General features: G+C 36.9%; 1 protein-coding gene across 5 annotated transcripts in view; it reads right to left on the bottom strand.

Annotated features, from left to right (window-relative positions):
- tanc2b (tetratricopeptide repeat, ankyrin repeat and coiled-coil containing 2b) overlaps positions 1-13287 on the bottom strand; it is a 158835-nt gene that overhangs the window by 80666 nt on the left and 64882 nt on the right. For all 5 annotated transcript variants that reach the window (XM_058792877.1, XM_058792878.1, XM_058792879.1 and 2 more), the window contains exons 3-4: positions 7389-7460; positions 5481-5651 (exon numbers count right to left, since the gene is read on the bottom strand). In XM_058792877.1, the coding sequence (XP_058648860.1) occupies positions 5481-5651; positions 7389-7460 (243 nt within the window). The remainder of the gene's footprint in view (positions 1-5480; positions 5652-7388; positions 7461-13287) is intronic.

Below are 13287 nucleotides of genomic sequence, written 5' to 3' on the forward strand. Positions count from 1 at the left end.
TTACTCTAATAAGCTGGTTATTTTCAATGAAATATAAACATACAGTTTATACAGTGTGATCAGTCCAGTTTGATTGTTGATGACTTCTGTGAGCTGATTCGTTTCAATGAATCAAAAGCACACAGTGTAATCGGTACAGTTTGATTCTAGATGACTCTTATGAGCTGATTCTTTTCAGTGAATCACAAAATAGCCCAACTCTGAAAACAAGCAACTCTTATAATCTCAAAAAGATGAGTTACCCAACTGAAACTCTATATCATTTACAACATTAGCAGAGAAAGAATCCAATCAGATTAAATCGAAAAAAGCAAGTGAATTAAATTTGAAATCAGGAAACGTGCTTCTGGCTCAAGTAATACACAAAAAAAAAAACATACATATTTCAAAGCTGCATGTTACAGCATTGTGGAACACTGGAGTAAATGTTACATTGTCACATTTTTTATATATTATTTGCTATTTATTATTTATTTAAAAAGAACCTCAAGTGTGTGACATCAGTGAATGCATTTTGAGGAATCAACAAGTAGCCTCTCAAACGCCCTTATCACAGTTTCTTTACCGCAGTACGAAATGACAAAGCGGTCTCAACAGACCACACATACAGCTTTATGAAATCTCAATAAATCAGCTAAGCCACATTGGGCTGCTGTATATCCGACTTTGTTGTGCTCAGACGTGAATTAAGTATTAACAAATGCAAACAGGAGATTTACTGAAGCAATCATATTCATTTGATCTTGCCTCTACAGGTCTTTGAGGTCTTTTATCCTTACTCCTGTTTGACAGACTCATACCCGGGGCGCTTCACATCACAAGTGTAATACTGCACCGGGTGCGCTACCGAGCAAGTTTACTTAATCAGAAAATCAAAGCATATGGAGCTGGTTGAGATACAAACATCAAAATGCATTAGTTTACAAATCCTGCACTGTGGTAAAAGTGTTTGGAGCTCATAGTATTTTGCAAAGAATTGTGCGAAAATAACTCTTTATTAATCAATAATCTGCTCCTCTAATCATAATCTGTGTGAAAAGGAATGGAATTCGTTGGGGTTTTACTGCCATTAGGGTTCATTTTAACTGGAAACTGCAGTGAATTGCATGTATAGGTACATTTTTTGGAGGTTTGCAGAAATGTAGGTAGATCCATTGTGGAATGTTATATTCTAACATTTTTTATATATTATTTGCTATTTATTCATTATCCACCTTTGTAATTTTATTGCATACAGTAAATGCATTTTGAGGAATTAAAAAGTAGCCTCTCAAACGCACACCGGCCCTTATCACAGTTTCTTTACCGCAGTACGAAATGACAAAGTGGTCTCAGCAGACCACACATACAGCTTTATGAAATCTCAATAAAACAGCTAAGATATACTGGGGTGCTGTATATCTGACTTTGTTGTGCTCAGAGGTGAATTAAGTGCCTCCCCGCAAGCGTTGACAGAAGTTAATTGACGTCGCAGCTATGCACCTGAGAGAAACAGAATTCAATCCACAAAACAAAGACCTTGTGGCATTTCCAATCAAGAACCGCTGCACACCTCCACTGTTCGCCGAGGCTGGACCGAGGGAGGAGGAGGCGCATCGGACCCCCGCCTCGCCCCGGGAGGCTTAAATCAGGATGTGATTGATCTGTTAAAAAGGTCACTGCTCTCTTGCTGGGCTTTGTTCAAATGTGAAGGTGAAGAGATGGATACAATCTGCCATTTTCTCCTTTTTTTCACCCGACAAATGGAATAAGGGAGATAAAGAAGGAGAACAAAAGTACAGCAAAGAGGTTGGGAGAGGGTTTTCTATCACTTTTATTGATATATGAAATTGTGAGGGGGGACCACATTAGAGAAAGTTGTGATCTGGGCTCAAAATCACATTTCACATTTGTGTATTTTATTGTATTTAAACAGGCCCAAAATAAAGTATGTGCAACAGTTCTTATGCAAGCTGGATTTCATATGTTATTGCATTGAGTATTCAACAGGAAAACGTGCTAATGGCGACACTTCTGCAAATAATGTTACATTGTTTCTTTTACGTTTCATGACACATTCAAAGTGAGATGTCCATTAAATGGTGCTAAAAGTGAAACAGACAAATGTGAATCTGGCAGCGTATTATTATTTTGGTTGTTGTACATATCATGGCAGTTCAGAAATGTCTGGTGAGTGATGATAAAAGATTAATGCTGTTTGCTTTTGAAAATAACATGAATTAAACCAGACCCTAAACCTAAGTAACAGTGTTAACAAAAACAAACAGGAACACATTTACTGAAGCAATCATGTCATTTTATCTTGCTTCTACAAGTCTTAAGGCCATTGCACACTAAGTCCGAAATTTTCGTGTGCGTTTTTCCGTTTTTTCGTATTCCTCATCCTTTCCTATCAAAATGCTACGGATGCAAAAATGCAGAAAATCGAACCTGATCCGATGATTTTTCTATGACAGATGAAAGTTTAGGAGGCAGTGCGTAAACGTGATTGACACAATGTGAGATCGTATTTATTTTTTAACGTGCTAAAATTTCGGACTCACTGTGCAATGACCTTTAGAGCTCTTTTATAGTAGGTCATGTTTGACAGACTCGTACCCGAGCGCTTCGCATCACAAATGTGATCCGGGTGCGCTACCGAGCAAGTTTACTATCATCATAAAAGCCAAGCATGTGGAGCTGGTTGAGATGCAAACATCAAAATCTGCATTAGCTTTCAAATCATGCACTGTGGTAAAAGTGTTTTGAGCTCATAACATAGTATTTTGCAAGGAATTGTGCAAAAATACGTCTTTATTAATCAATAATCTGCTCCTCTAATCATCATAAGGAATAAAATGTGTTGGTGTTTTACTGCCATTAGGGTTTATTTCAACTGGAAAATGCAGTGAATCGCAGGTAAATTTTTGGGAGTTTTACAGAAATGTAAGTAGATTAATCCAATGAGCCTACAGTATGTTGCAAGTATTAGCTGTAAACTGTGTTCTTTCTTCTCTTTTAGGGCCTTGCTGGATAAGTTAAAGCTAGTTAAAATGACATTTTTAAACTGTAGCTAGTTACCTGAATAATATTACATCAGGTTTAATGGTACAAACATTTACAGCTAAGTCTATGGCCTCCTGTGTTCTGAGGTTTGTTACCTCTACAGGACTGCAGGAACACAAGCAAGCATCTGCGCATCTGTGTTTGTATGCGTCTGACTTAAAATGTACACATAGTTAGTGGCAGACCTAAACTATGACTAAAGCAAATGCAGCAAAAAATACTGCATGGAAACTCAAACTAATGGCTTGTACGGAAAAGTGAGGAAATTAGCATACTGTAGATGCATACCTTAATTATGTATTTAATATTTCCCATTCCACTATTGCTCATGAAAAATAACTATTGGGAAAGCTGTCAAAAAGTGAACTGATGGAATTTGAGGAAAATACATCGGTTTGAAATATGAAATATCTTTGAGTGATACAGCAGCTAGTCTCGGAACCATTTGGGTAAAATGAATTGTCCAAAAAAAAGAAGAAGAAGAAGAAGAAGAAAAGGAAAATTCCAAATCTATTCTTGTATATTCAGTACAAGATCGTTCATTTTATAAGTTATCATAATTTTTCATCAGACTTGCTGAACATGTAACTGCAGTGCATTGTTTAATTCTCAGTCTATGGTATGTTTGCCTCCATAATAACAGGACAGTTCTTAAATGCAAAAGCAACACCTGATTAGGTTCTCATGAATATGCAGAAAATGCATGAAAAACGGGATGAAACGGCTTTCATAAAGAGGTCTGACTTTCATTAGCAGAGATGAGAAGCTCCGCACTGCCGCTTACACTGGAGAATTACAAATCAGCCGGCAAAAAACACTGCAATTAATGCTGGGAGCAAATATAGAAGGTCTACAAATTGGCAAAAACCTTTGCTGCTGCTCCCAAACAGGGTTTAGATGACACTCTAACCATTCATCTTTAAGACGGCTTCCTGGAATTAAACTCTTAAGAGTATTAGAATATGCTATGGTCTGTTGGATCGGACGTGAGAGCGTTATTTTCTTCCTTTCCCCCTCTTTATACAATAATGCTGCTGCCATTTTGTTTTCTGTAAACTATAAAGCACGAAGTCCAAACTCTGAAACGAATCATCCAATCTGAATGAAAGTGAACCTTGAATCAGAGCAGTGAGAGACATTATCATCACAAAGAGCAAAAGCAGAACCACTGAGTGACTCATATCAACAACACCACTGTCCTTTTCAGCAAAACTCCCACAATGCACTTGATTTCACAACAGACGAGAGTGCAAGGATATGCTCTTCTTGATAAGATTGTAAGAGTCATGGTATAATGATGAATCTCTTTTCTTGTCTAAACCAACATTCAGATGCTTTCACGAATGACTGCATACCAACACCCCACATACACACATTTGTGAAAAAGGACATTCTGCTGTAACATGTATCAGTAGGAATATGAGACTGGCACACCCTAGTGGACACATCCAACACATCTACAGGGGCCCTAAGAGTATCTGGACACCCAAAGCACACATTTAAAAATACATTATATTTTGCATTATATAGCATTATACATATGTGACCTTGCAGCATAAAACCAGTCATAAGGGTCCATTTTTTGAAATTGAGATTTATGCATCATCTGGAAGCTGAATAAATAATCTTTCCATTGATGTATGGTTTGTTAGGATCGGACAATATTTATCTGAGATGCAACTATTTGTAAATCTGGAATCTGAGGGTGCAAAAAAATCTAAATATTGAGAAAATCTCCTTTAAAGTTGTCCAAATGAAGTTCTTAGCAATGCATATTACTAATCAAAAATTAAGTTTTGATAAATTTACGGTAGGAAATTTACTAAATATCTTCATGGAACATGATCTTTACTTAATATCCTAATGATTTTTGGCATAAAATAAAAAATGGATAATTTTGACCCATACTTTACATACATATATTGTTGGCTATTGCTACAAATATACCTGTGCTGCTTATGACTGCTTTTGTGCTGCAGGGTCACATATAGCATTATATTTGCATTATATATTTAAACAAATAAAGTACAAATGCAACTTTCTAATCAAAAGATTTCAGAAGTCGTCTGATTTTTAATGTTCTTTGAAATGTATTAAATAAAATAATACTAAAAATATTTCTTTATTTTATTCTTTAAATATTTTTAAAGTAATAAAAATAAAAATAATTGAATTAAATGTAATTAAATTAAAAAGAACAACTAAATAAAATAAAAATATAAAAAGTAAAATAAAATAAAAATACTAAAACAATAGAATATATATATATATATATATATATATATAACATTGTTTAAATACTAGCTCAGCAGCATTGCCAAACAGTATCCATGTCTTTGCATGACAGTACTGTAAATAAAAACTTCCTGAACATTTAGGTATATGATGTTATGCATTAGGAACCGTGGCATCATCACCGAGAGAGAGTCGAGTACCTGAGGTCAAGCCGAAGAGCTTCCTGATGGAGGTCTGCTGGGAGAACAGAGGTGAAGAGGGCAGAGATCGGGACATTCCCTCCATCAGACGGATGTGCTGCAGCCCCTCAGCCATGGAGAGCGGAGGCACAGCATCCCCCTCAAAGGCACAGTCACTGTCTATACTGCCACCTACAGGATCGGAGGACGCACAAGATAAATGACTGACGCCATTGCAGCATTTTTGCATCTAGTGCATTTAGAATCCTCTATTTTTAACCAAAGTAATATTACAGCGACCAAAGACTCAATTTTAACTAAACCTACACTGACAGAGCCGTCATGTTTTCTTTATGTTTATGTTGCGAAGAGCATGCTCTTGAAGGGTTGCCATGTCCTCTCATTATAAGCGATGCTTACTAATCATCTTTAGGCTCGGCTCATAAATCGATCCAGTTTCTGAAGTATACAGGCAGGTGCAGGTCACTATATTTAGGCTTGTTTAAGATAACGTGCTTGGATTTTAGTTTATTATGGGCTTGTTCTTACCTGTTGTTTTTTTATAGCAATATCTGGCAACACTAATGAGTCAAGACGTACCTCATTCTCTGTGATTTCTTGCACCACAACTCTGATATGCATATAAATACGTCATTAACAACTAGCTGTATAGTTTGCTTGGAATTGATGTAAATGTGGTTGTCACTAGCTGAATTTTTCGGGAGTTCATTCATTTAACGCGATCATCATTCCCATAAATTACTGAATTGTGTGAACAGAACAGGATTAAACACTAAAAGGTGCATTGACCACCCAATTTAAGAGCAGTGTGTACAAATCATAATTATCCCAAACTGTTAGTGCATGTGTAAAGTACTGAAGTTTGTCAGGTAAAACATGAGCTTGTTGTTGCAATTTAATCAATATGCCGTTTTATTCCAAGCATTACTTCTTAACAGAGTCGTAAATATTTACTGGAGTTTTGTTTCGACTAAGTTTAATGGTGCAATGAAAATACAGTCAAACCAAAACTTATTCAGACAGCAGATATAATTTTTTATATTTTTTACTAGTGGGTGCAGGACACTATAGTTCATTTATGTAAGTGAGGATAACAAAATAAAGTAAACTGTGACATATTATATATTATAGTGGACTACCAGTAAAATCTAGGACACTTTGACCTGAGCACGTTTTTCAAGTGTTTTTACTTTAATTGCTAATGTGACCTTTTCACACCACAGACTGAACAAAATAAGCATTTCTTGGTAATTGGTTGAGCTAAATTGGTATTATCTAATTGTGTTCTTAAATTTAACAGCTGAACAAGTTTTGGTTGATTGTAATCCATTACACGCCTTTCAATCAAAGTTATCTGACATTATCAAGATGAATTTGTTCTGACACAGTAGAGTTCTTGTCATATTTTATTACCATTTTCTAAACTATAGTGAATAAACTGTGATATAATGTGAGAAATGTTGAAGGTGTCTGAATAAATTGTGGTTTGACTTTAGCTGTGCATAAAGGTCCTGCTCACTGAGAAAATCAAACCTGATCCAAATTTTTTATGATGGACAAAAGTTTCGGAGGCAGAGTGTAAACGTGACTGACACAACGTGAGGTCGTATTTATTTTTTAATGTGCAAAAATTTCGGACTCACTGTGCAATGACCTTAAGTTTTAACTCCTGCACGCTCTAATAAAGGTGCTTAAAAGGTTCTTCACAGCGATGCCATAGAAGAACCATTCAGTCAAAGAACCATTTTATAATCTGAAGAACCTTCTTTCGCCACAATGAAGCTTTTGTGAAACAGAAAGGTTCTTCAGATGTTAAAGGTTCTTCATGGAACCATTTAGACAAAAAGGTTCTTCTGTGGCATCGTGAAGCACCTTTATTTTTAAGAGTGCATTGCAATCAGAGCTCACCTTGTGCAGTGAAGTTGTGACGGGGGTCCAAGCCGGCGCTCTGCAGGTCTGTGCTCTCCTGGTTTGCACCATCTGCAGAAGAGGTGCGAGAGAAAGAGCAGAGCGATTGAGTGCGAGGAGGAGGAGCGGGGCCCGCTTGGGTCCCCTCCAGCAGATACACCAGCTGGGCATCCAGTAACCAGGTTCTAGTGTGCAGGACTCCTAAAAGAGTGCTGGCGCACAGACCCTCCACGCTCTTCCGCCAGGGCCGCGACTGGCCCCGACTGGGGGCCGAGTGTGAAACCGAGGAAAGCTTCCATTTTTTGAGCTTCCCCATGATAACGGCTAAAGCGATTCAGGCGTGCATCGACGGAAACGGCCAGCATCGTGCAGGAAAACAGACTCTGCTCTGCTTTTGTGGGCATGAGAGGAGAGAGATACAGCAGCTTTACTGTAAACCAGTGCTCAGTGATGGATTAGCATGGAGCTAACGATAGCAGGATCAATTACTTTAGGCCTCGGGGGACTGGTCTGTTAGGACAAGAGTACGACGCGTCAATGAGCATTAACTTCATCTCTGCAGAACAGACCTCTTTATAGATCCAACTCTAGCTCTTTATATTCTAATTCTATTTTATCTGTTTGTTTTCTTTTTATTAAAAAAAAACAAAAAACACTTGCACTCCATTCGTTTGTTTTCTTTTTTTAAAAAAAAGGCTTTTAACAGTAACTTTCTCTATTCTATCTACTTGTTTTCTTATTATTTATTATTAGTGGTGGGTAACGAATAATTGCAATTAATCGCATCCAAAATAAAAGTTTTTGTTTACATAATATGAGTGTGTTCTGTGTATATGTATTATGTATATATAAATACACACATGTACAGTATATATTTTGAAAATATTTACATGTACATATTTATATTCATATAATTTATATTATAAATAAATATATTTAATATATAAACATAACATATTTTTCTCAAATATACACATGCATGTGTGTGTATTTATATATATACATAATAAATATACAAAGTACACACGCATATTTTGCATGTGATTAATCGTTGCCCAGCACTATTTATTATATAGATAACTTAAAAATAAAAACTTTCTATGTGTACTATGTTAGGCTTGTTATAGCACATGCATATCATCGCTCTTTTGTTGATTTTGATTGCTTCCATTGTCCTCACTTGAATAAAAGCGTCTACTAAATGTAAATGTACTGTAAATGTAATCTTGATCTTTGCAGAACAAAGCAAAAGCATCATAGAGTCTCAGAAGGGCAATGCAATATTAGTCAAGCAACAAAAACACTGAGTTGGCCGGCACGAAATAACTCAGTTTTGAATCTTCTTTCAATTTTGAAGTGGTACAGGAATGACATGTCTGTGGAAATGAAATTAAAGTGATGAAATGAGATGCAAAGAGAAGTGTAATTCAACAAGGCGCTCATCAGAGCGGATGGAAAGCTCGGACTAATCGATTTGTGGATATCAGCTGCCTGAGGGTCAAGCACATGTGCGATGTAGGCCAGCGCCGGCCTGACTATAACAACAACAACAACCCTGTGTCCCAGAGTCTAGACTTCATCCCAGTCCAGAGGAGGCTCAAATTGGTGCAATTCAGATCACAATCAAATTTATTTCAGTAACAACGATAAGCTCTGATAAGTATATGGAGTCATCTAACAATCAATCACACAGCAGCAGAAATAAATGTGACAAAAGCCAGTCAGTGCATATGTCTAATAAATCTGCAAATCTCTCAAAATATGATGCTTTACGGCGTTTACTTTGAGAAAAACTACCATCATCAAGACTCACTGAAAGTAAAGTCAAACTGAAAGACCTTTTCGACAACCCATCAAAATAAAACTTAACTTGAAGAAATATTGACAGAAATATATTATTATTATTGCATACTAAATCTTAATGATAATAAAAAATCTTATAAAAACAAGATAAGTTTTCATCCATGTTTTAATGTATACAGTTTTGTTGTGCAGCCAAAAAATGCAATGTTTTGTACTAAATTGATATATTTTCCATTTCATTATATTTTAAAAGATTGATTAAATTGTTTTATTAATCCAAACCAAATCTTAAAACACAGAATTTAGGGGGAAATAAAATGGATTTCATGGGGCCTTAAAATCAAAGGTAAGTACTCGATGGAGTTTAATTTTGTGTTTAATTGTGGAGTTGTTTACATTCATTCTCAGAATCTATCGCATTTCCTTCCCCATCAATGGACATAAATATCAATATATGGATTGCATACCATATGATATGAAAAAAAAATGGTGAATTGCATTGAATCCAATTCAGTGTAATGTATTTTAAGTGTGGAAATGCACATTTTTTTAGAGCAATGACAAGTTCATGGGTTTGATTCCCAGAAGAATTCACATAAATTAAAAAACTGTGAAATATGTCAAAAAAAAACATTTTTAACTATGAAATATGCAGGTCAAACTGATCTGCAAGCATCATAATCACACTTCACATCCATGTTCATAACCCTAAATGAGAAAAAGTCTAAAAAAAAAACCCATCGTAGGTTATCCAGTATTTCCAACAACCCAAAAATCAGTGTAAGTCAAATTGACCCGTAACATTATACAGACCTAATATAAAATGAACTTTTAGGGGAGTAATTTCCTAAAGTTTTTATTACTTTCTCATACCCCTGGTTAATATTCAGAGACAATCATAAGTAATGTATTTGCTGAGTCATTGTGCAAACACTGTGTCTCTGTGGCTCCATAAAAACATTGCTCTGTTTGCTTTTTAACATCCCGGGCCCTTTATTTGTATATTGATTATGGAGTTATCTGGATTTAATCGCCAACGACTGGACACGATCATAAACGGCTCTGTTTTAGAAAACTTTTGCTGGAGTTATTATATCAGTAAGATGCACATAAACTCAAACCTACTCTGGACCAGGTTCATTTAACAGAAACATGAAGAATGCATAAAATCAAAGTCAGTGAGCTCCAAAACAACAACGGACGCCATTGACTTTCATTGCACGGATAGAAAACACACAGGCTTGAGCCAATGGGGTGAAAGTACGGAAGTCTTCAGAAAACCATTTGAAATGGATATTTTTGCATTTCTACAGACGCGTCAGCTTTAACTAATCAACCGCAGAGGGACGTCTGAATGCTCCACAGAAACACAGCTACATATCTCTACTGAGGACTTTCGATAAAGCATTGCTAAATTGGCTCCAGCCATTATGTGTACGTTGGTGATTGCTTGCCTCTCATTTTCTTAAGGAAATTGCTGTCTTGTTACAGCACATCAAACAGGAATTTACTATCACAACAATCAATTTTCCATTAAGAAGCGAGCAGGGGAGGTGAGAGGGTGAGATGAAGACATAAATTTCCTTTAATTACGCTGAGGAAATAAGACAAGAATTATCACAGCAGTATAAACAATCAGGACTGATCCATCGAGCATAACAGCATTAACACAATCACCACTCGACGGGCCCAGACTGTCTGGGAGGTTTCACAGCGGTTATCTGATCCACAGACCGAGCCGGGTTTGGGTCTTGGCTCTTTCTGTATTTTTCATTGGAGTGGAGGCGATTATATGCGCTGTGATCACTGCGAACCACATTTATCCCACAGCACGGATTCTGATGAGGGAGATTCATTTGGGGTCCAATAGTGAAACTACAGCTGGAAGAACTGAGATCATTAAAGCAGGTGGACAGAAATGAGGCTAATCGAGCCCTAATGCTATAGTCTCTTTGGAATATAAGTTGCAGCATAAAAAACCCCACAAAAAAATGGTTTGAAGTCAGTTATTTCTGTCTTTTGCTGGAGTGTGTCAGGAGGAAATATCAGTTTACATTTCCATTCATTTAGCCATAAATTGTAATAATCCAGTGAGATTTTTGAGATCTGATCATCATCAGTCTGTCTGGAGTGACATGAAGAAACAGAACAAACTGAGACAAACTAAATCCAGAAGAACTGCGTCTCAAGACGCTTCAAGAAACCTCCTGAAAAGCTACAGATCTGTTAACAGGTACTTGTGGGAAAATGCTGTATACAGTGAGGATGATATTTTTGTCATAAATAGATTTTATTTATCAATTAACATCTATTAACTAAATGAAATCGGTACACCTGCGCAGAGTTTTCCAGGTAGCTTTATAGGAAGGTTTCTTGAAGCGTCTTGGAGACGTTGCCACAGTTCTTCCTCCATAGAAACTACTAATTATAGATCAAATGAATATAAACCATTCAGGCATAAAAAAAATAAAAGAGCACTAAAACTTTAACTTAAATTAAAGTGACAACAGAAAATACAAAAGTAAAAAAAAAAAAAAAAATTGCATAAAAACTAGAATAGTAGATAAATTATATTAAAGTAAAACTGGTTTGTTTTTTTCTCTCAACAATGCAGCATTGATCTGGTGCAACTTACTGTATAATCTAGTATAAGTTTATTCCAGAAAGTACAACATTTTATATATATACAGTGGGGCAAAAAAGTATTTGGTCAGCCACCAATTGTGCCAGTTCTCCCACTTAAAAAGATGAGAGAGGCCTGTAATTTTCATCATAGGTATACCTCAACTATGAGAGACACAATGAGAAGAAAAAATCCAGAAAATCACATTGTAGGATTTTTAAAGAATTTATTTGCAAATTATGGTGGAAAATAAGTATTTGGTCAATAACAAAATTTCATCTCAATACTTTGTTATATACCCTTTGTTGGCAATGACAGAGGTCAAACGTGTTCTGTAAGTCTTCACAAGGTTTTCACACACTGTTGCTGGTATTTTGGCCCATTCCTCCATGCAGATCCCCTCTAGAGCAGTAATGTTTTGGGGCTGTCGCTGGGCAACACGGACTTTCAACTCCCTCCAAAGATTTTCGATGGGGTTGAGATCTGGACACTGTCTAGGCCACTCCAGGACCTTGAAATGCTTCTTACGAATCCACTCCTTCGTTGCCCGGGCGGTGTGTTTGGGATCATTGTCATGCTGAAAGACCCAGCCACGTTTCATCTTCAATGCCCTTGCTGATGGAAGGAGGTTTTCACTCAAAATCTCACGATACATGGCCCCATTCATTCTTTCTTTACACGGATCAGTCGTCCTGGTCCCTTTGCAGAAAAACAGCCCCAAAGCATGATGTTTCCACCCCCATGCTTCACAGTAGGTATGGTGTTCTTTCTCCTCCAAACACGACAAGTTGAGTTTTTACCAAAAAGTTATATTTTGGTTTCATCTAACCATATGATCATCCAAATGCTCTCTAGCAAACTTCAGACATGTACTGCTTAAGCAGGGGGACACGTCTGGCACTGCAGGATTTGAGTCCCTGGCGGCGCAGTGTGTTACTGATGGTAGCCTTTGTTACTTTGGTCCCAGCTCTCTGCAGGTCATTCACTAGGTCCCCCGTGTGGTTCTGGGATTTTTGCTCACAGTTCTTGTGATCATTTTGACCCCACGGGTGAGATCTTCGTGGAGCCCCAGATCGAGGAGATTATCAGTGGTCTTGTATGTCTTCCATTTTCTAATAATTGCTCCCACAGTTGATTTCTTCACACCAAGCTGCTTACCTATTGCAGATTCAGTCTTCCCAGCCTGGTGCAGGTCTACAATTTTGTTTCTGGTGTCCTTTGACAGCTCTTTGGTCTTAGCCATGGTGGAGTTTGGAGTTGGACTGTTTGAGGTTGTGGACAGGTGTCTTTTATACTGATAACGAGTTCAAACAGATGCCATTAATACAGGTAACGAGTGGAGGACAGAGGAGCCTCTTAAAGAAGAAGATACAGGTCTGTGAGAGCCAGAAATCTTGCTTGTTTGTAGGTGACCAAATACTTATTTTACCGAGGAATTTACCAATTAATTCTTTAAAAATCCTACAATGTGAT

This window comes from Onychostoma macrolepis, chromosome 12, assembly GCF_012432095.1.
Source record: "Onychostoma macrolepis isolate SWU-2019 chromosome 12, ASM1243209v1, whole genome shotgun sequence".
NCBI lineage: Eukaryota > Metazoa > Chordata > Actinopteri > Cypriniformes > Cyprinidae > Onychostoma > Onychostoma macrolepis.